Here is a 21,381-nt window from a genome sequence, read left to right as displayed (position 1 = left end):
GAACAAGAGGGTCCCTGGGGCCTGCTGGCCAGCTAGTCTAACAGAATTGGGAAGCTCTCTTCATTCAGTCAGAGACACTCTCAACAACAGGAAATGGGGATGGAGAGGTGGCTCCGTGGGTGACAGTACTTGCTGCACAATCATGATTTCAAACCAGCACCTAATAGTAAGTCTATAAATCTATAACTCCAGCTCTGAGATGTGATGCTGTCTTCTGGTCAAATGTCCAACCCATCCCACCACATCCCACCCCAACCCCAACCTCCCCCACTACACACACACACACACACACATAAAATAGGGCCAGTGAGATGGTTTAGCTGCTTGCCTTCAAGCCTGAAGATTGGGATTCAATCTCAAGGACACACAGTAGAAGGAGAGAAATATTAACTTCAAGTTGTCCTCCGACTCCGCACAAACAAGTCATAGCATGTACACTCACCCCCACCACCCCCAGACACTAAATAAATAAGTGTAATTCTGAAAACAAATAAATAAAGATGTATTTCAGAAATAAACAAGGTGGAGAGCCGCTGAGACATAACACTGGTCTCCACAGGCAGGTGGAACTGGGGATTGATTTCCAGCACCCACATGGCTTCTCACAACTGTCTGCAACTCCATTTTAGAGCATCTTTTTCTCTTTTCTAACTTCTATAGGTTCATGTATGCAAATGGTGTACATACATACAATCACATGCCAAACATATACACGTAAAAATAAATATTTAAAAGTAATTGAGTACATTTAATTGTGGGCTTATGCATTCCATACTTTCCTAACCCTGAAAGTGACATATACACAGAAGAAATAACTTTAAAATAAGTATTTACTTGAATTAGATAAACATGTTAATTGTTCAGCACAGCAAACTTATCCCATTGATACCCCTTAATTTACACAAAATGGTATGGTGTTTCCAAAGCAGGCTGGGTTCCTTTCACTCTGAAGCATTTCCTGGCTAGTGTTCTTCTATGAATAGAGACCATGAGAGGTTGTGGTGACAGATGCCATCTGCTCTACCTCCTCCTCATGTCATTTCATTTCTGGTCATTTAAAAGCAAAAGATACAGTGAATATTCATTCTAAACTTTAATTTGTAAAATTTAAACCTATCATCCATCTATCTGTCTGTCTGTCTGTCTGTCTGTCTGTTTGTCTATCCATCCGTTCATCCATCCATCCATCCATCCATCCATCCATCCATCCATCCATCCATCCACCCATCCATCCACCTACCTACCTACCCACCTATCTATATCTGCACATATAAATTTATGTAGAAAATAAAAACATGGGAAATGTCTGGGCAGTTGCACTTTGGACAACTAGAATTTTCTAAGCTTTGCATGGTGAGCACAGAAAGTGAGAGCCAGCCCTCCCTTCATCCCCTGTCCCTCCTTCCATCTCTCTCCACCCTCTCCATTCCTTCTTGTAACAAGGTTATGCAGCCCAGGCTGACCTTGCCCCTAGCCTCCTCTGTCGCTGTGCCCTAACAGAACACTATTATTATTTGTGTGTGCACCTGCCTGTGGAGACCAGTGCTCTTCACCTCGGAGCAGCTTCTCCAGCCCTGTGTCCATCTGCCCTTGAACAGTAAAACAAAGGAAAGGTAAGCAAGAAGGGAAGGGTCTGCTCACAGGCATGAGAGGAGCACCGAGTGCAGGAGGAGCACCAAGTGGAGGAGGGGCACCGAGTCCAGGAGGAGCACCGAGTGCAGGAGGAGCACCAAGTGGAGGAGAGGCACCGAGTGCAGGAGGGGCACCGAGTCCAGGAGGAGCACCGAGTGCAGGAGGAGCACCAAGTGGAGGAGGGGCACCGAGTGCAGGAGGGGCACTGAGTGCAGGAGGAGCATCGAGTGCAGGAGGAGCACCAAGTGGAGGAGGGGCACCAAGTCCAAGAGGGGCACCGAGTCCAGGAGGGGCACCGAGTCTAGGAGGGGCACCGAGTGCAGGAGGAGCACCGAGTCCAGGAGGAGCACTGAGTCCAGGAGGGGCACCGAGTCCAGGTGGAGCACCGAGTGCAGGAGGAGCACCGAGTCCAGGAGGAGCACTGAGTGCAGGAGGAGCACCGAGTCCAGGAGGAGCACCGAGTGCAGGAGGAGCACCGAGTCCAGGAGGAGCACCGAGTCCAGGAGGGGCACCGAGTCCAGGAGGGGCACCGAGTCTAGGAGGAGCACTGAGTGCAGGAGGAGCACCGAGTCCAGGAGGAGCACCAAGTCCAGGAGGGGCACCAAGTGGAGGAGGGGCACCGAGTCCAGGAGGAGCACCGAGTCCAGGAGGAGCACCAAGTGGAGGAGGAGCACCGAGTGCAGGAGGGGCACTGAGTGCAGGAGGGGCACCAAGTGGAGGAGGGGCACCGAGTCCAGGAGGAGCACCGAGTCCAGGAGGGGCACCGAGTCCAGGAGGGGCACCGAGTCTAGGAGGGGCACCGAGTGCAGGAGGAGCACCGAGTCCAGGAGGAGCACTGAGTCCAGGAGGGGCACCGAGTCCAGGTGGAGCACCGAGTGCAGGAGGAGCACCGAGTCCAGGAGGAGCACCGAGTGCAGGAGGAGCACCGAGTCCAGGAGGAGCACCGAGTGCAGGAGGAGCACCGAGTCCAGGAGGAGCACCGAGTCCAGGAGGGGCACCGAGTCCAGGAGGGGCACCGAGTCCAGGAGGGGCACCGAGTCCAGGAGGAGCACCGAGTCCAGGAGGAGCACCAAGTGGAGGAGGAGCACCGAGTCCAGGAGGAGCACCGAGTCCAGGAGGGGCACCAAGTGGAGGAGGAACACCGAGTCCAGGAGGAGCACCGAGTCCAGGAGGAGCACCGAGTGCAGGAGGGGCACCGAGTCCAGGAGGGGCACCGAGTCCAGGAGGGGCACCGAGTGCAGGAGGGGCACCGAGTCCAGGAGGGGCACCGAGTCCAGGAGGAGCACCGAGTCCAGGAGGGGCACCAAGTGGAGGAGGAGCACCAAGTGGAGGAGGAGCACCGAGTCCAGGAGGAGCACCGAGTCCAGGAGGAGCACCAAGTGGAGGAGGAGCACCGAGTCCAGGAGGAGCACCGAGTCCAGGAGGAGCACGGACTGACTGGCCTAGCGCTCGCTCTGTAACCAGGCTGGCTTGGAGCTCACAGAGACCCACCTGTCTCTGTTTTGCAAGTGCTGAGACTAAAGGTATATGCCATCACACCCAGCCTTCATTTGCACTTTTGAGGTCTATAAATAGTCTACAAACTCAAAAATTTTAAATAATATTAATGCAAAAAGGTAGAATTAAATCTTAAAATTCAACAAACAGCCTAAAATCAGCATATCCATAAACCCAACCACACATAAAAATCATTGCACGTGACTTTTACACAGGGCATTGTGAATACGGACGGGAGGAACTAAAAATAAGCCTTGACTTCCCTGAGTGGACTTGCAGAGTTGGCACAGTGGTTCTGTAAACATTTCGTTGTGTTGTAGGACAACATAGGGAAAATATATTGATGCTTGGGGGAATTAAGGTAGAAGAGGAGGAAAACAAATAAGAAGCAGATAAAATAAGAGAAAATTTGATGGTGTGAATTCAGTGCCGAGACATCTGTTCGTGCATACATACATAAGTGTGTGTGTGTGTGTGTGTGTGTGTGTGTGTGTGTGTGTGCACGTGTGTCCTTGTCTTTGCTTTTCTATATCTCCTTCAACCAGTGATGGATGGTCAGCAAAAATGAACAGATAGCATTCACTGTTTGCCTTCTAGATACATTCCTCAAGAAAAGAGACCAAAGCTCTCTGAAGATTAATTCCAGCACTGAGGTAGCCAGGCAGTAAAGGTTAAGTTGGGAGGAAGCCCTGGGTGTTCCCAAGCAACACTTCCTTGCTTGGGACCTGTTGTTGGACACAGGGACTAGCTTAAAGGGTTTTTCCACTAGGAAAATTTAGGAGAGTTTGATCATCTAAGAATCATGTCAGGAGAGCACACTGGAAATGTTTCTTCAGTGAAGGGTTTGATCGACCACGTGTTTTCTCAGAAAGAGGCTAAGGTGAGCGCTGTGCGTCAGCTGGGAGACCCTGGAGTGGAGGCTTTTCTGCATCCTTCCTGCCTGAGCCAGCCTGAAAGAACAGCTGCAGGGCAAAATTGAGGGTCCGAAGTACTTTCCTGGACTGAAGCACAAAGGAGATGAAATGAAGAAATCAAAAGGTTTGCCTGCCAGGCAGGGGGACTTGCCACCCTTTGGGGTCCATTGGAGCCATAAAAGTCCAGCTTTTCTTCTTTGCATGAACTTGAAAGAGAGAGCGCATCTGAGTCCTGAGTGATGGATTTACACACATGTGCTCATAAACAATGGGATTACAGGTGTGTGTTCATAGACAATGGGTTTTAATTTTACAAATTGGAATCAGTGTGTCTGCAGAGATTAAATTTTAGAATGAATGCAAATTGTATCTTTTGCTTTTAAATGACCAGAAACGAAACCACATGTCCAGGACGGGTTTCGGTGGTAAAAAGATGGCATCCTGTCACTATAATCTCTCTCTCATATTCACTATTAATAGACAACTAAAGCACATGGAACTCCAGTGGGAAAATGCCTGAAAGGGAAAGGAACCCAACCTAGTTTAGGAACACCATATCATTTTGTGTAAATTAAGAGGTGTGTGTGAGAATAAGTTTGTTCTACCAAGACAATTAACATTTTCTCTAATGCGAGCCAATACTTATTTTAATGGTATCTCTTCTGTGTATGTAGTATGTGCCCTTTGATTCAAGCCAAGCTGCTGAAGTCAGATCTATACACACCATTACTTCAGTCACAAAATCGAAGTGCCCCTTCTATGTGTGTGGTCCAGGAAGCCGGCAAGAGACAAAGCACATGTTCAAGGTCACCCCCAAAGCAGTCAGCTTAAAAGTTGTCCCCAAGCTCCACTCTGCTTGCTGTAGAATCCCATGACTACTTCCCTGCATCACGGAAGCAAATTCCAGCTCCAGTCAACCGAGGGATCAACCAGGAAGCAAAGAGAAGGATGGGCAGGGAATTCTTTGCTATCTGGCGCAGGTGTTTACATTGGCAAAGAACTGGAAGCATTTGAGATACCCGCCTTTCTGTAGAGATAGTAGAGACTGCAGCTGTCAACCTCTAACTCAGGGAGAGCAGAGAGCAAAGGGCTTGGACACCATGAGAAATACACAGCGTGGAAGAAGGCAGTCAGCTGTGGAATTTGCAATTCTAGGGACCTTAAGTTTATATTACTCCTGTGTGGAGGGAAGAATGGCAGAAAACACATGAAGAGGCTCAGTGGACTTGAAAAGCAGCAACATTAGGTTTTGTCTTTCATAGTTTTCTACGTTTCCTGGATGTTCTGTGCTGAATCTGTTGCTCATTCTCTTAGTTAGGGTTTCTATGGCTGTGAAGAGACATCACGACCAAGGGAACTCTTACAAAGAAAAACATTTAATAGGGGCTAGCTTACAGTTTCAGAGGTTTAGTCCATTATCATCTTGGCAGGAAACATGGCAGTGTGTAGGCAGACATGGTGCTGGCGAAGGAGCTGAGAGTTCTACATCTTGATCCACAGTCAGCCGAGGCAACTGTATACCACACTGAGCATAGCTCGAGGAAAGGAGATCTCAAAGCCCATCCCCACAGTGACACACTTCCTCCAACAAAAAAAAGCCACACCTACTCCAACAAGCCACACCTCCTAATAGTGCCACTCCCTATGGTGACCATTTCCTTTCAAACCACCATAATTGTGTAAGAGATAAATGCACTTACAGACACCCTCTGTCCCAAGAATAATGTTTGGTGGGGCTGATGAGACAGATCTATAGTCCCAGCTACTTAGAAGGCTAAGGCAGGGAAATTATAAGTTCAAAGACAGCCAGAGCTCCAGCGTAAAATCAAGGCCAGCTTAGGCAAGTTAGTGAGACCTAGTCTCAAAGTAGTAAGAAGTCTTGGGGGAATATAGCTTAAAGGTAAAAGTAAACACTAGGCTCGGGGCTCACTGTCCAGTACTGGGATCACCGTAGGGTAGTGGATCTCAACCATCCTAACGCTGTAACCTTTTAATACAGTCCCTGTTATTGTGGTGACCCCCAATCATAAAACTGTTTTCATTGCTACTTCCTAACTGTAATCTTGCTACTGTTATGAATCATAATGTAAATATCCATGTTTCCCATGGTCTTAGGCAACCCCTATGAAAGGGTCCTTCAACCCCCAAAGTGGTCGTGAACTGCAGATTAAGAACCACTGCTCTGGAGAGGAAAAGAAGACGAGAAGGGGGAGGGGTGGTGGAGAGGAGCAGAGGGAAAGGGAGGGGAGATTTAGGAGAGAGAAGGGGAAGAAGAGTGAATGCCAGGGATGGATAACTGTTAGTCGCAGTGCGGGTTCCTGGATCTCACCCCTTACACACTGGGATGCTGTTGAATGATTGGGTGGCCGTTAAGAATTTAACTTTGCTAAGCAGCTCTCGGTCAGTGCTGTGAGTGCTGACCCATGCCCTGAGTTTGGATAGCACTGGGCTGCACACCAACTTTTTTTTTTTTTTTTTTTTTTTTGAGACAGGCCTTTTCCTGGAACTCACTCTGTAGACCAGGCTGGCCTCGAACTCACAGAGAGCCACCTGCCTCTGCCTCCCCAGTGCTGGGATTAAAGGCGTGTGCCACCACCGCCCAGCACAACACTGACTTTTTAAAGGATGTGTGACAGCAGAGCATTTTCAAGTGTACCTGTGAATACACAGTGATGAGAGAGAGAGATTATGGAAAGAGTACACAAAAGAAAGTGCACCCTTATGAAAGACAAGTGAAGCTAGCAGACCTACGTGAATGATGGGTTTGGGATAGTGTCCAGTGCGACAGCTGGTTCAGTGGAAGGCTTTGGGGGACAAAGTACTCACAAGGTCTCAAAATATTTATCCTATCAGATGAATTTCACATAACTTATTAAGAACTGTTTGCAGTATGGAGAAAGTCAGAGGACACTAATGTAAAATAAGGGAATGAATGTAAGTGCCTTTGATGAGGGACAAAAAGACATGGCGACTCCCTTATGGGTACAGCGGGAGGCATGACTTCATTTGTGGAACACTCCTGCTTTTTAAAAATGCTTCTCCAGAATCCAGTAATGAAGCAAATGGGACTGTGGGGCACTCTGTAAAATACCAGAGGGCAGACCCAGGGGCAATCACCTGTAATCACAGCACACTGGGAGGCAGAGGCAGAAGGATTGTATGAGGCCAGTCTTGACAACGTAGCAAGACTTCCCAGAAAAGGGAAATGTGGCCCAAACTTTTCAAAAATTTTCAGGTAGTAAAAAAACTAAGAGAATATTCCAAATTTAAAACCAATTAGAGTAGATACTGAATACAAACTGATTCTATAATTGATGACCTAGAGGAAATTTAATTATGGGATGTTAAGTAATATTTAATATGCTTAAAACTGTATACATTGTAGGGGCACCACAGATACACAGAGGTTGAGTCAGTGCACATGCGTGTATGTGTGTGTGCGTGTATATGTGTGTGTGTGTGTGTGTGTGTGTGTGTGTGTGTGTGTGTGAGAGAGAGAGAGAGAGAGAGAGAGAGAGAGAGAGAGAGAGAGAGGGGGGGGAGGGAGGCAGGGGGAGAGAGAGACAAGCAGACAGACAGAGTGCAAAATATGACAAAACTGTAATGCTGGGAGATATAGGTAGAAAATAAACGTTTCATTTACTTTTCTTTTGACTTCTCTAAAGATCTGGTTTTTTTTTTTTTTTTTAAGTTAAAGAACTAAATCCTCTCCTTCCTACCTGTTCTAGGGTGACTCAAATGAGGGTGCTGGGAGAGGTGTAGGGAGAGGGGTCAAAGGGCATCTGTGAGACAAAGGAGGCTGGGGAAAGGAAGGTGTGTGAGACAGAAGCAACAGGATCTAGTACATTGGGGGTAATTAAACAGTGATGGTTCCAGCAACTTCCAAAACTATACAGCTCACCACAAGATGGGCTGTCTCTTATCTAAGTCTAATTGAGAAAACTGACTGGGAGAGGAGAAGGGACCTTCCTAAAAAACAAAACAGAGGGCAAAGTAGAATCCCCAGCCAGTCTGGATTCTAAAGTCCAGGAGCCCTGCCCTGGGTGGAGGCACATGCAGTTGGTGTCCTGGGCAGGGATAGGATCGATATAGCTTCTACTCTTCCTGTCTGGAGCCCGATGAGACCTCCTTGCTTTGGGTTCTACAAACATCTTGTAAATAAATACCTTTGCCTTACACGTGATGTAACAGAGAACAAGACAAAGACCCTGTTCCTGACAGCTTACCTTCCAGAGAGGAATAACAAGAATAAAGAATAAGGAAGACAGTAGAAGGCAGGGATACCGAGGTGGGAGGATCCTTCACAGAGGGTTTGGGGAACATCTCTGTGCTTTTAATTGGATATCTAAGCAATTTAAAGAATCAGCGCCAGAGAAATGATGGCTCGGGAGACCTGGGTTAGATCCCTAGGAGCCACATCAGGCAGCTCACAACTGCCTGTAACTCTAGCTCTAGGGAGTTTCAAGGCCTCTGGCCTCTGCAGGCACCTACACTCATGTACGCATACCCAAACACATACACATAACTTCATAAATAAATAAATAGATAGATAGATGATTGATAGATAGATAGATAGATAGATAGATAGATAGGTAGATAGATAGATAGATAGGTAGGTAGATAGATAGATAGATAGATAGGTAGGTAGGTAGGTAGATAGATAGATAGATAGATAGATAGATAGATAGATAGATAGATAGATAGATATAGAATAAACAGGTTTGAAGACTCAAGGGATGTGTACCCTAAACTGGGGAAACAGGAAGTTCAGGGCCCTGGGGAAGTCGCAGCTGGACGTGACAAGCAGGCATGGAGACAGGTATGGCTAATGAGGGAGGATTAAGAAACAGAAGATAAAAAGTAAATGGGGGTCAGTTAAACCAGGAGTATAATATGACCTGATTTTCATTTTTAGGTGGATTCCTCTGGACAGAATGCTTGTGGAGAACATGGTCCCCCGGTTGAGAATGGACGGTGGGTTGGTAGCAGTGGTGGGAATGGAGGGTGTCCAGAGGAGGTGACTTTTGACTGTAGAGTTGACATTGGAAAAACAGAAGCTATCTTCTAGGTTAAGGGGGGCCAAGAAGCATCATGGCCCACAGTCCCATTTGGCTTATAGAAACACATTAAATGGCAGAATCTGTACACGTCACACATCGCTTACGTCACTTCCTAATACTTGATGGCAATCCTTTAGTGACATCTTGGAAGTCACAGGACTGGGGTTAGCAACTACTTCTTCAGTCTCCTGTGTTTAAAGTACTGTTGATAACAGTTGCTATGTTCCTGGGAGTGGTTGGTTTTCTCTTTTGAGACAAGTTTTCATCCAACCCAAGATGACTCAAACTCACGGTGCAGGCAAGGATGGCCTTGAACTCCTGACTCTCCTGCCTTCATTTCCCAAGTGCTGGAGTTACAGACATGTGCCACAGCACCAGCTTTATGCAGTGCTGGGGTCAAAGTCAACTCTTCAAGTCGCTAGACAGGCCCTCTACTAGCTGAGCTACATCCCAAACATCCCTTCCTCCCGTTTTCAGACAGGCCTCACTCAGCCCAACCTTACCTTGCTCTTCTGCTTGCCTGCCAAATGTTGGGATTACAGGAGCCCATCATCATGCTTGGCTCCTCACCCCTTCTACGGGAATAGAACCCGGAACTTCACAAATAGTGGTTAAGTATGTTATCATTAAGTTACATCTCCAGCTGGTCCCTATACGAATTTTGAGTAAACAAAATGAATAATACTTTATGAAAATGCTATTCTTTTTTTAAAACATAATTTATTTATTGAGTCTGTGGGAATTTCACATCATGCACCCAAATTCCAATTCCACTCACCTCCTAATCCCCCAAATCCTCCCCTTCAGTACCCCCCAATATAAAATTTTTTTAAAAAAATCAACCCAGAACAAAACAAAGCAAGTAAACAAACAAAAATAAAACAAAACAAAACAAAAACCTCTTCAATTCTTCTTCTTTCCCACCTCTCCAACGCCTCTTCATTTGTCCTGGTGGCACTGAGAGCGATGTGTCACATCATATACCCTTTTGTCCAATCAGCTTTACTAGTAAATGTTCATTGCAATGAGTCACTGGTCCGGTTCAAGGCCTCTTGTTTCTGGTACACCATCATCACTGGATCCTCATCAGAACTCCTATGGGATATCCTGAGGCCACCCTGATTCATGGAGATCTGTGGGTATTGTTCCACAGGACCGGTCCCTTCACGAGCTCCAGCAGGTCCTAGATGGGGTAACCCAAGGCCTGGCTGTGAGCCTAGGTGGTAGCTGAGCTGGTCAGTCTGGACCACTGGGGCCACCCACCTCAAGTGAAGAGGTGGAGTTAGCTCCCCTAAGTGTATGCTCTCAGGGTCCGTTCACCCTGTAGTGAGGGGTGGGGGCCATCTCTCCTGAGTGCAGCACTCTTGCTATAGTGTCCAAGAAGAGGCAAGGCCAGCTTTCCCAGAAACAGTAAAGGGTGGGGCCAGCTCAGCATGGCCCTCTGATTTCATCTCGCCTGGTTCCTAAGGCCTCCTGAGGTGACACGGGCCACATACATCAATAGAAACCCAGCTGCAGCTGGACCACTGTGGTGGTATTGTGTTCCCCGAAATATTGTGCATGCTAATAAACTTATCTGGGGTCAGAGAACAGAACAGCCCACAATATTAAACATAAGAGTATAGGCAGTGGTAGCACACGCCTTTAATCCTAGCATTCCAGAGGCAGAGATCTACCTGGATCTCTGTGTGTTCAAGGATACAGCCAAGCACGGTGACTCATGCCTTTAATCCCAGGGAGTGATGGCAGAAAGCAGAAAGGTATATAAGGCATGAAGACCAGAAACTAGAAGCTTTTAGCTGGTTAAACATTCAGGCTTTTGAGAAGCAGTTCAGCTGAGATCCATTTGGATGAGGACTCAGAAGCTTCCAGTCTAAGGAAATAGGATCAGCTGAGGAATTGGCAAGGTGAGGTAGCTGTGGCTTGTTCTGCTTCTTTGATCTTCCAGCATTCACCCCAATAACTGGCCTCAGGCTTGATTTTATTAATAAGTACCTTTAAGATTCATGTTACAGACCACGGACCCAGACATGGCTCTCGTAGCAGCATGGGCCTGGACAACAACCTGGCTCTGGGTGGAAGGAATGGCCTCTCAGGTAGGAATGGTTCTAGTCTCCACATGTCCACCAGACACCACCAAGGCCTCAGGTTGCAGTTCCAACCCTGGGCTGTTATGTGAACATTGGTGGCAAACAGGGCCCAGACTTCACCACAGACCCCAGTCGTGACAGGACCATGGACCCAGACATGGTCCTTAGCAGCAGCTGGGTCTGGATGTCACCACTGCTCCAGTGGCAGTATGGCCCTGAGACACCAACATGGCCCTCAGTCTTGGGTGTCTGCACAGCCTTTGATGGTAACAGGAGCATCAGACAACAGCACAGACCCTGGACCCTGACATGGCCCTCAGCTGCATTTCCAGCCTGGACATCACCATGACATTGAGTAGCAGCAAGGACACTCAGTTCTGCATGCATCCTGGCTCTCAGACACCAACCTGGACTCAGGTGGCTGATCTGACCCTGGGGGTCCTTATGGCCCTCGGTGGCAACAGGAACTACATATGTTAATCCGGACCCTGGCCACTATAGGGCCACGGACTCAGACATGGCTCTCTGCAGCAGCCTGGGCCTGGATGACACTGGGTGGCAGTATAGGCCACACATATTTGCATGGCCCCTGCATGGCCCCCAGACTCCAACCAAGCCATAGGCTCTAGCCCAGATTCCAGGACTCTGTGTGGGCCGTAGTGGCAACCTGGGCCACAGATTTTAACACAAACATCAGCTGCAGCTGGATCACAGGCCCCAGACATGGCCCCAGGTAGCAGCTTGGCCTGGTCGACATGCTAGCTCCAAATAGTAGCCCCTGGCCACTCAGATCAGGATGGCTCTGGAAGTAGCATGGCCCCTGGACACCAACAAAGCCACAGGTTGAGGCCCAGACCCCAGGCTTCATGTGGCCTTTGGTGGCAACAAGAGCCATGAACATCAACATAGAACTCAGTTGTGGTATGACCATGGACCCAGACATGGTCCTCAGCAGCAGCCTGGGCCCGGTTGTCACCATGACCCCAGGTGGCAGTGAAGGCTGCCCAGATCAGCACGGCCCCAGTGGCAGCGTGGCCCGAGGACCCAAACACTGCCCCAAGAGGCGGCCCAGCCCACTGGAATCAGCGTGGCACTGGAGGGTAACAGGAGCCATGGATATCAACACAGACCCAGGCTACTGTAGGACCAGGGATACAGACATGACCCTCGGCAGCAGCCGGCCTGGATATCACCATCGCCCCGGTGACAAGCAGGCCTCCAACATCTGCCCACACTCTTCACCATCTTTGTTTCTCCCTTCCTGCATCTTTCCACAGCGCATGAACCATCCTCTTCCCTTATCGCTCCCATGTCCCCAACACATATTTCCTTATCATGATAAGGCCCACCTGGCCAGCAGCACAAGGTGCTGGGCAGGGCCTGGATGTCTTCCCAGCAGCCAGGGCCTCGAGGACCCACCAGCTGGCTAGTCCCTGTCTGATCGGAATTGCATCAGGTGGGGGTGGTTGTCTTCCCATCAGCCTCGAAAATACTATTCTTCTATTTATGTCATCTAATAACTACCTTCTGTATTTGTGTGTGCTTTCTCGGGTCTGATGTAACTTAGCCCAGCAGTACTAACATTTAACATAAGCATTGACATAACTCTTAATATTTAACACAACGTTAAAACTGCTGGACTGGAATCCCCGTGACATTATTAGATTACGTTTTTTAAGTACCCATTAGCACTGCCAAAGGAGAAGTCTCTCGGCTGTTTCTCTCGCTGTTTTTGGACAGCGACAAGTTTAACTTTAATATAAGGTAGTCACGCAGGACGTGGTAGTACACACCTGTAATTTCAGCACTTGGGAAGTAGAGACAGGGGATTAAGTGTTTGAGTCCAGTCTTGGATATATATAACTAGTTTAAGGCCAGCCTGGGCTACATGAGACGGTCTCTCAGAAAGTACAGTAGTTCCAATCCCACAGACTGCCGGCCCTCTTGCTCAGGAGCTGCCTTTGCTTGGTGAGTGGATTCCGCCCTTTCCCATCCACCTTTCACATCCCCACCCTGCCTGTGGTCATCTCCAAACCCACAGGCCTAGGTCCAGTGACCTTCAAATGTGCTTTGCTCGGGTCTCCTTTGACTGGTGAGACATTCCTTCCCTCTCTCTCCTGTTCTAACTGCTGGGGCCGTCCCCCCATCTCTGCACCCACAGGCCTGCTCTAGCTTATCCACCAGCAGGTCCTGCCCCAGCCTGATCTGAAGAAAGCCAGAATCACACCAAACATAACCAAAGGAAGTCCACAAGCCCAGGCCAAATCACAAAACCAAAAACAACACGAGATGACCAAGACGCTTGTCTTCCCTTAACCCATTAGTCCTACAGTCGTGTTCTCTGAGGAGAACTGCCTAGATGAATGCCGGGACACCGCCCTTTTTAAAACTGTCACAAATGTTTATCAAAGAATTCAAGGAATTTAAAGAGGACATAAACACTCCATTGGACTCATAAAGATAAACACTCAGCAATGCTCAAGATAATACAAACACGCAGCAAATGAAGCTATGAAAAACAAAGCATGGCTGTTCTGTTTGCTTGTCATGTTTTACTATGCCCTGGAGGAACTGCTTTTACTTAGAATATGTAGCAGAGAAAATTGAAATACTTGATTTTTACTTTCATCTGAAAAATGTAAGACTTGGGCGTCATGTCTTCGACCCTGACACTTTTCAGAAACAGGGGCTTTTCTGCCCCTCTCGGGTCCACATCAGTGTGCCCTCGTTCTGCCTGGGTGTGTAACAGGGAGAGGAGGAAACCGCACGGTACTGAGGACTTCTGTTCATAAGTTGATTCTGGCTGTTTTTGTCTCAGAGTAGCATTGTGAGATGGTAACTAACTTGCTACACTGTAGAAACCATCTTATAATCTCCATGTCCCTAGAACACCATACCGTAAGCCTCAGACAGACACAGTACAATGTATTCAGGCATAAAAAATAAAAACGTGCAGATGAAGTGCCTCAAAGAATGCATTAAGTAGAATAAAATAAAGAAGTCTGAGGGGGTAGGCCAGCTCAAGGGTAGAGTGCTCACCTAGTATGTGTGCGGCCCTGGGTTCAGCCTCCAGCACCATTCACACAATAAATAAATGTATAGAAGAAAATCAATTAAAAGTATAGTCAAAAAGCATTAAGGTGTGAGTACGCACAGCTCTTTGATCAACTAGGAAATACTTTGCTATTGTTTTACTGTTGTCTACAGCTTGCCTTCTACTCTTCCCTCAAATTCAGCCTTTACTAATACATCAGGGTGAAGAACGTTTGGAGGTATGCTTGTGTGTGCGTGTGTGTGTGTGTGTGCGTGTGTGTGTGTGTGTGTGTGTGTGTATACAATGTATGCATACATATGTATAGTGTATGTGTTTGTATGTGGTCTGTATGTGTGCATGTACGTATATATACATATATAGTGTATGTATATATAGTGTGCATATGTGTGGTATGTGTATATATGCATGTGTGTATATATACATTGTATGTGTATATATGTATAGTGTGTGCATATATATAGTGTGTACATATATACAGTGTGTGTATATATATGTATAATGTGTGTATATATACAACGTATGCATATATATGTATAGTGTGCATATGTGTGGTATGTGTATGTATGTATGTGTGTATATATATAGTGTGTACATATATACAGTGTATGTATATTTATATGTATAATGTGTGTGTGTGTGTGTGTGTGTGTGTGTTCGTATTCACTCACCCATGTTGAGTAGAGGAAAGCACGCTAGGAGGGAGAGCAGGAAGGAGATGTTGGAGGAAGACTGAATTTAACATACAAACACTAGTAACTGCTGTTTAGTGACTCGGGTACAACCAACCCTGCACATTTCTGGACAACATTGGCACAGATTCTGAGGAACACTGGCTGTTGAGGAGAGGGTTGTCAATGACAGGAAAAAACACTTTATCAGTTTGCTATACCTTGAGATGTATATGCCCACTACACCAATCACACATACCCAAGCTATCCAGTATTTTCAACATTTTTCCAAACATCGTACTAGGTTGACCTAATTTATATTACCAAGTACCAAAGAGACACTCTCTGTTCAGATAGTCTGCACTGAAATAAATGAGTGGTTCCTAACTTTAAGATTAAGTTAGAAACACATAAAGAAGCTGTAAAGGAAGACAGGCATGGGGCTTTCTTTAGTCAGCTTGTGAAACTCAGGAAAGAACTCTATCCATCACCATCTCAGAGCTCCCTGAGATCAGTCACAGATCTTCTACGTTTCCTATGTCTGTTAGTACGCTTTTCTAGTATATTTGCCTTCTCTTTTTCCTTAGAACTTTCTTGTTATAGAATCCATATTGCAGGGTTGGGGATTTAGCTCAGTGGTAGAGCACTTGCCTAGCAAGCGCAAGGCCCTGGGTTCCGTTCTCAGCGCCAGCAAAAAAAAAAAAAAAAAGTATCCATATTGCCTAGAGTTCCCCCATCCCCCTGGTACTTGGGATCAAACCCAGAGCATCTTGAATTGCTAGTAAAGTTATTTTACTAGTGAGTTACTCCTGCAGCCCCAGCCCTTGTGTGCTGGAAGCTCACTGATGGCAGAGAAGATATTTTGTCTCTGGAACAACATGGTAAGGAGCAGCAGAGGCCTTTCGTGGGGTCAGACAGACCTGAGTTCCAATCTTGACTCTGGCAATTTCTCAGTTAAAATTAGTGAAAAAAGAGAGCACAAATTTGAAAAAGATCAAGGAAGGGTATATGGGAGGGTTCGGAGGGGGAGGGAGAAATTATGTAATTATATTATTAAACTCAAAAATAAAAGAAACAGGGGAAAGTAGTTGGCTGGAGAGATGTCTCAAAGGTAAAGGCACTTGTTGCCAAGCCTGTGACCTCAGTTCAGTCCACAAGACCTACAACAGTGGAAGGAACTGATTCCTCAAAGTTGTCTTCTGACCCCCCACCATACACACACACCCTAATGTCATAAAATTTTAAATGGGTGTGTATGTGTGTGTGTGTGTGTGTGTGAAGGGGGAGTGATTTCACCTTGTTTAGCCTCAATGCTCACATCTGTAAACTGAAATAACAATGCCTATTTTTTTTCCTCAGAGCTGTTGTAAACATTATATGAGAAGATACAGGAAAGTGTTTATCCCGATGACTGGTGTACAGAGTTTTAAACCAAAAGGCACCATTATTATGTATCTCTTTACTGAGGTCTATACTGTGAAGCAAAGAAAGATCTTCACTGGGCAAATTATAACTACAAGGAGAAAAAGAAAAATTTAAAGGAACCCATGGGGCCATCACCTTTGACTTATTTTCTTTTAAGATTTATTTTTGTTTTTACTTATGTGTGTATGAATATGTGTGCTACATATGTACTGGTGCCCAGAAAAGGGATCCCCTGAAACTGGAGTCACATGTAATTAATTGTGAGCCAGTCTGCTGGAAGAGCAGGAGTGCTCTCAACCTCCCGCCACCTCTCCAGCTCTACACTTGACTCATTAACCCTTTATTTTCCCTGTCGTGATTTGTAGTCTCTAGGGCTGCTGTGGAGCTCAGTGGCATTATCCTACACTAAAGGAGCCTCCTAGAAAAGAGAAAAGCATTAGCTCCAGGGCCTCTCTGGGAGCTCTCTATTCCTCCCAGAGATTGCAACTCCATCCTCAGTTCCTTTGCCCCTCAACCACCCACCCCTTCCCTTGGTTCTCATGGCTTTCTCACCATCCAGTGATGAGAAGTTTCTTGACTAACCTCCACCTGGCGGCGGTCCCTGGTAGAGGGCAGAGACCACCCTCTTCAACTCCATCTCCTGCAGGAAGTGTTTCCTGTCTCTTCGGCAATAACTTGCAGCGAGTATGGCCTTGCTCTAGCTACCAGCTTCCTGCCGCTTCACCCAGTGAACTGCAAGGTCTCTGGGAGCAAAGTCTGGCTTGGCTTCCTGTTGGGTCAGTACCCAGAGCACCTGTGTTCCTAGGGAACGGGGCTGCTGAACTGAGTTCCACTGAAGCAGGTCCCGAGGCCGCAGCCTGGAACACCTAATCTAAAAATTGTTTAAGACTCACTGAGGGTGGGCGCACGAGAGAGAGAGAGAGAGAGAGAGAGAGAGAGAGAGAGAGAGGGTTGTGTGTGTGAATATGATCAATATACATCATATGAAATACTCAAAGGATAAAAAAAATATATTTTTAAAAAAGACTCACTGAAGGAAGTTACCAGAAATAGATTTCAAAAAGCTGCCAGGATTGGGGGGGGGGGGGGGGCTCTGTTTAAATAATGAAGATTTTCAAGAGGTTAGCATCAACCTTTCCCCTCTACATAATTTAATTTTTTTTCTCACCACTCAGTTATTACCCAGGAACAGGGTAGAAATTCAATACCTGCCACAGCTGAGAACTATTGGAAAGAATCCTGACTGTGTAACCAGACAGCTTTTACTACAGTGGTCATAGAAAATTAATAAATATTTATCTGGTTCTAAATACGACCTTCAAATCATCCAACATGTTAACCTTTTCAAAATACAAATTCTTCCATCTCAATGACCATGACCCCATAGTTTACTACGAAGTTCCTTCTTGGTGGGACAGGCTAACATGAATCTCCGGAGAAGTTGGCTAACTCGGTAACTCACTTTTTCACTTTACATGGGAAATAAGACAGATTTCCCATTTCCACGTCATCACTGTCTTTCAGAGGCTGGGACGGTCCCACAGCCTCATTTCTGCTTAAAGAACGCTAAGGTGTCTCTGGTCTTCAGGTGGCTTTTCATAAACTCGGTTAATATCCTGAAGCCGTCATCCAGCCCTTCTCCGGTGACTCCGCAGCAGGGCTGCACGTACCAGTTCCGGCCGCTGCACAGCTTCTTCACCTTGAACATCCTGGTGATGTCCTCGGCGCTCAGAGCTCCAGGCAAGTCTTGTTTGTTGGCTAATATGACGACCGGCGCGTTTTTGATGTGTTCGTTTTGCAAAATGTGCTTGAACTCTTGGCGGGAGTCCTCGAGTCGCTGCTTGCTGTCGGAGCAGTCCACCACGTACACCAGCCCGTCTGCGTTCTCACAGAAGCAGTCCCAGACCGTCCGCATCTTCTCCTGTCCTCCAACGTCCCACACTGTGAGCGGGAGACCGCTGGCCAGCTGCACCATTTCCACGTTGAAGCCGATGGTGGGGATGGTTGCGAGAGTCTCGGCAAGCTTTAACCTGTAAAGCAGAGTAGATTTCCCAGCCGAGTCGAGTCCCAGAAGAAGAATGTGGGCTTGCTTGTCTTTGGGGGTTTTAGAGTTCAGCAGTCCCATTTTGGGCTTTTTCTTCCTTAAAGATCTTTTTCTTCTGGCCAGAGACAATGGGTCCTTCCCAGTTCCTGCATGAAAAGCGTTTAGGAAGAAAGCGAGTAAACGCCGCAGGCGTCGCCTGAGCACAGGTGCCTGCCTTCGTTTATATCGGAGCTTATCGACTTGATGACAGGCAAACAGTGTTTTATTTGCAGTCCCAGCCAATCCTGAGGAATCTATGGGAGTAACCAGCAGGCATCACAGTGGCTCAAAGGGGACATTCTTTGTGAGTGAGTTGGATTAGGAGTGGCCCCTGGCGCTGCAGCTTTATTCTTTCCTGTGCAAAAGTTTGGAGGAAATCAAAGATTAGGACATTCCCAGGACCCCCACTGCGCAGTGAACACGATCTTTTGTTTTAACTAAACTTTTTTGTAGAACTATCTTATCCAGTTGTAAATGAGTATCAGGGCTGTCTAACCGCCTGCAGAGTTGATCTCCCTCTCCTATCTAAATGCTTCCTCTTACCAGATTACTCAGTAGGAAACTTTGAGCCCTCCACCCTTAGTCTCATAAGCAGAGCATCACTTCTTGAATCTTCCAGGCAGGGAACTTACACTATTCACAAAACCAAATTTACCCTGGGAAATTTTTTACCCACACACTTTTCAATAAAACAGACTGACTGAAGACGCCAGACTGAGTACGTGTATTCATCTCTTCTCTTTCCCAGCACTTCACCAGAGTGATGCTAAAGGAGAAAAGGAACGTGCAAAGTTATCAGAGTCCGTCCGAGGGCGAGATTTGAACAGATGTTCTAGAAGACAGAAAATGAGTGGAAGATGAGAGATAACTGGCCTAGTGGGATAGCGCTGAGGCTTGGGGGTTGGCACTGGAGAAAGGCATCAGGAAGAGGTGTGGGGGGGAATATATATATATATATATATATATATATATATATATATATATATATAAAACAAGACATAGATAAGATAAAAAGGAACTCAGAAAACAAAGATCAAGTCCTGAAAACTTATTTTGAAAAGTATGTATTTTAAAGCCCAGGAGTGGCACATACCTTTAATCCAAACACCGGGAGGCAGAGGCAGGTGGATTTCTGAGTTCGAGGCCAGCCTGGTCTACAGAGCTAGCTCCAGGATGGCCAAAGCCACACAGAGAAACCCTGGGGTAATAAAGATATATTAGAAACTACGTGATAGGTTAAAGGCAAACATCAAAGGAATGCTTCAGAAGGCAGAGACTGAGAAAGAGAAGGGGGGGGGGTGGTCAGCCTCAGTCACAGCCCAGGACCTTACTCCCCAGGAGACGGAAAGCAGGCCAGCAGAACACAAATAAACAATATGCAAGTGTTTCCAGTGCTGAAGGATGGTGTCGCCTGTGGGATGCTCAGTGGGGGAAGGCATTTGCCACACAAGCCTCTGTGACCTGAGCATGACCCCAGGACCCATGGAAAGGAGAGGTAGAAGGAGAGGACATGTCCACAAAGTTTTCCCCTGGCATCCACAAGTGCATGGTGGCAAATGTACACATACACACACTTACACACACACACACACACACACACACACACACACACACACACAATTTGCTTTTAAAAGTTTTAAAATAAACAAGAAATCTCTAGGTGGAAAGGGTCCCCTGAATGCTTAATAAGATGATTTTTATGAAAGAACTTTCTTGAGGCATATGACATACATATTTTATTTTTACTAAAAATTTTTGAAAAGAAAGAGAAAGGGTGTTTGGGGGTGTATTGTGTGCACACAAAATACACATGTAAAGAAATGAGGATCTTGAGAGATGCCCAGAAGTTAAGAATACTTGCTGTTCTTGCAAAGGAACAGAGTTTGGTTCCCACTACGTCCTTGAACAGCTCACAAACTGCCTATAACTCCAGCTCTGGAGGAGCTACCACCTTCTTCCGGCCTCCCCCAGCACCCACACATGCAGCATGCACATATACATTCACATGAATAAAAATAGACTAAGGAATTCTGGAAGTGGTTTTCCAGTTTAAATTGTTAACCAACTCACTGTATCTCAGCAATGATAGCTACTGCACTCATCCGACTAGCCAGCCAGCCAGCAGATAGATAAGTGAGCCACCCTTTGCTAGATGCCATCCCACAAAGACAAATTAGATCCGCCTTTAAATGGCCTTTCATTGGAGAGAAGACAAAAGGTATCCAAACAAATGAAAGGAACATATGTGACAAAATGATACATTCCATAAGAAAAGCTAAGTATCTGGATCTTCCCGGATTGTTTCGGGATGGAAGGCATCAGGGAATCGTGAGGTGAACTTCAAACTTGGAAAAACATGGGATAGAGACAGCAAAACAACAGTTTATAGACAGGTTGTTTTGGTTGTTCTATAGACCTGTGAGTGTCACAAGAAAACCAGCTAAATCTAACCTGTTGGACGTGAAGTAAGACGACAGGTCTAGATGCTTCAGTTATGTCCAAGTCACGAAAAAAGTAGAAAGAAGTAGAAGAAAAGGCACAGGGAAGAACATGAAAAGAGCAAACTGTGACCCTCTAAAAAGACACTTCACAAATAATAAAGATAACACAACACCAGCAAGGCAGGTGGGTCTCTGTTAGTTTGAGGCCCATCTGGTCTATATAGCAAGTTCCATTCTGCTGGGGAGACACAGTAAGACTCATTTCAGAAAGAGGATAAATCAATAAATCAATAAATCAATAAAAGCATGAGTTTTGGGGAAGCTGATTATGGAGTATGTATTACATTGGCTAGGACTCGGGAGATGTCTCAGTGGATGATGTGTTTGATGTACACAGGCTTAAGGGCCTGAAATCAGATTCCCAAACATAAAAGCCAGGTGCAGCAGCACATGTCCGTAATCCCAACCCTGGGAAGATGTGGTGAAAAGTGGGGTCGGGGGCTCACTGGCCATCCA

General features: G+C 46.5%; 1 protein-coding gene across 1 annotated transcript; it reads right to left on the bottom strand.

The window, feature by feature from the left end:
- Window positions 1-17,864: 17,864 nt before the first annotated feature.
- On the bottom strand, window positions 17,865-18,560 carry Arl14 (ADP ribosylation factor like GTPase 14). The gene has a single exon (XM_036191229.1). The coding sequence runs from the start codon at window positions 18,464-18,466 to the stop codon at window positions 17,888-17,890; it is 579 nt and encodes a 192-aa protein (XP_036047122.1). The 5' UTR covers window positions 18,467-18,560; the 3' UTR covers window positions 17,865-17,887.
- Between the last annotated feature and the right edge of the window lie 2,821 nt (window positions 18,561-21,381).

This window comes from Onychomys torridus, chromosome 6, assembly GCF_903995425.1.
Source record: "Onychomys torridus chromosome 6, mOncTor1.1, whole genome shotgun sequence".
NCBI classification, from domain to species: domain Eukaryota; kingdom Metazoa; phylum Chordata; class Mammalia; order Rodentia; family Cricetidae; genus Onychomys; species Onychomys torridus.
The sequence above is the reverse complement of the archived record's forward strand: the minus strand, read 5'-3'. Positions and strand labels throughout refer to the sequence as shown.

Coding starts and splice junctions, on each gene's coding strand:
- Arl14 (XM_036191229.1), bottom strand. CDS start 18,466: ATGGGACTGCTGAACTCTAAAACCCCCAAAGACAAGCAAGCCCACATT.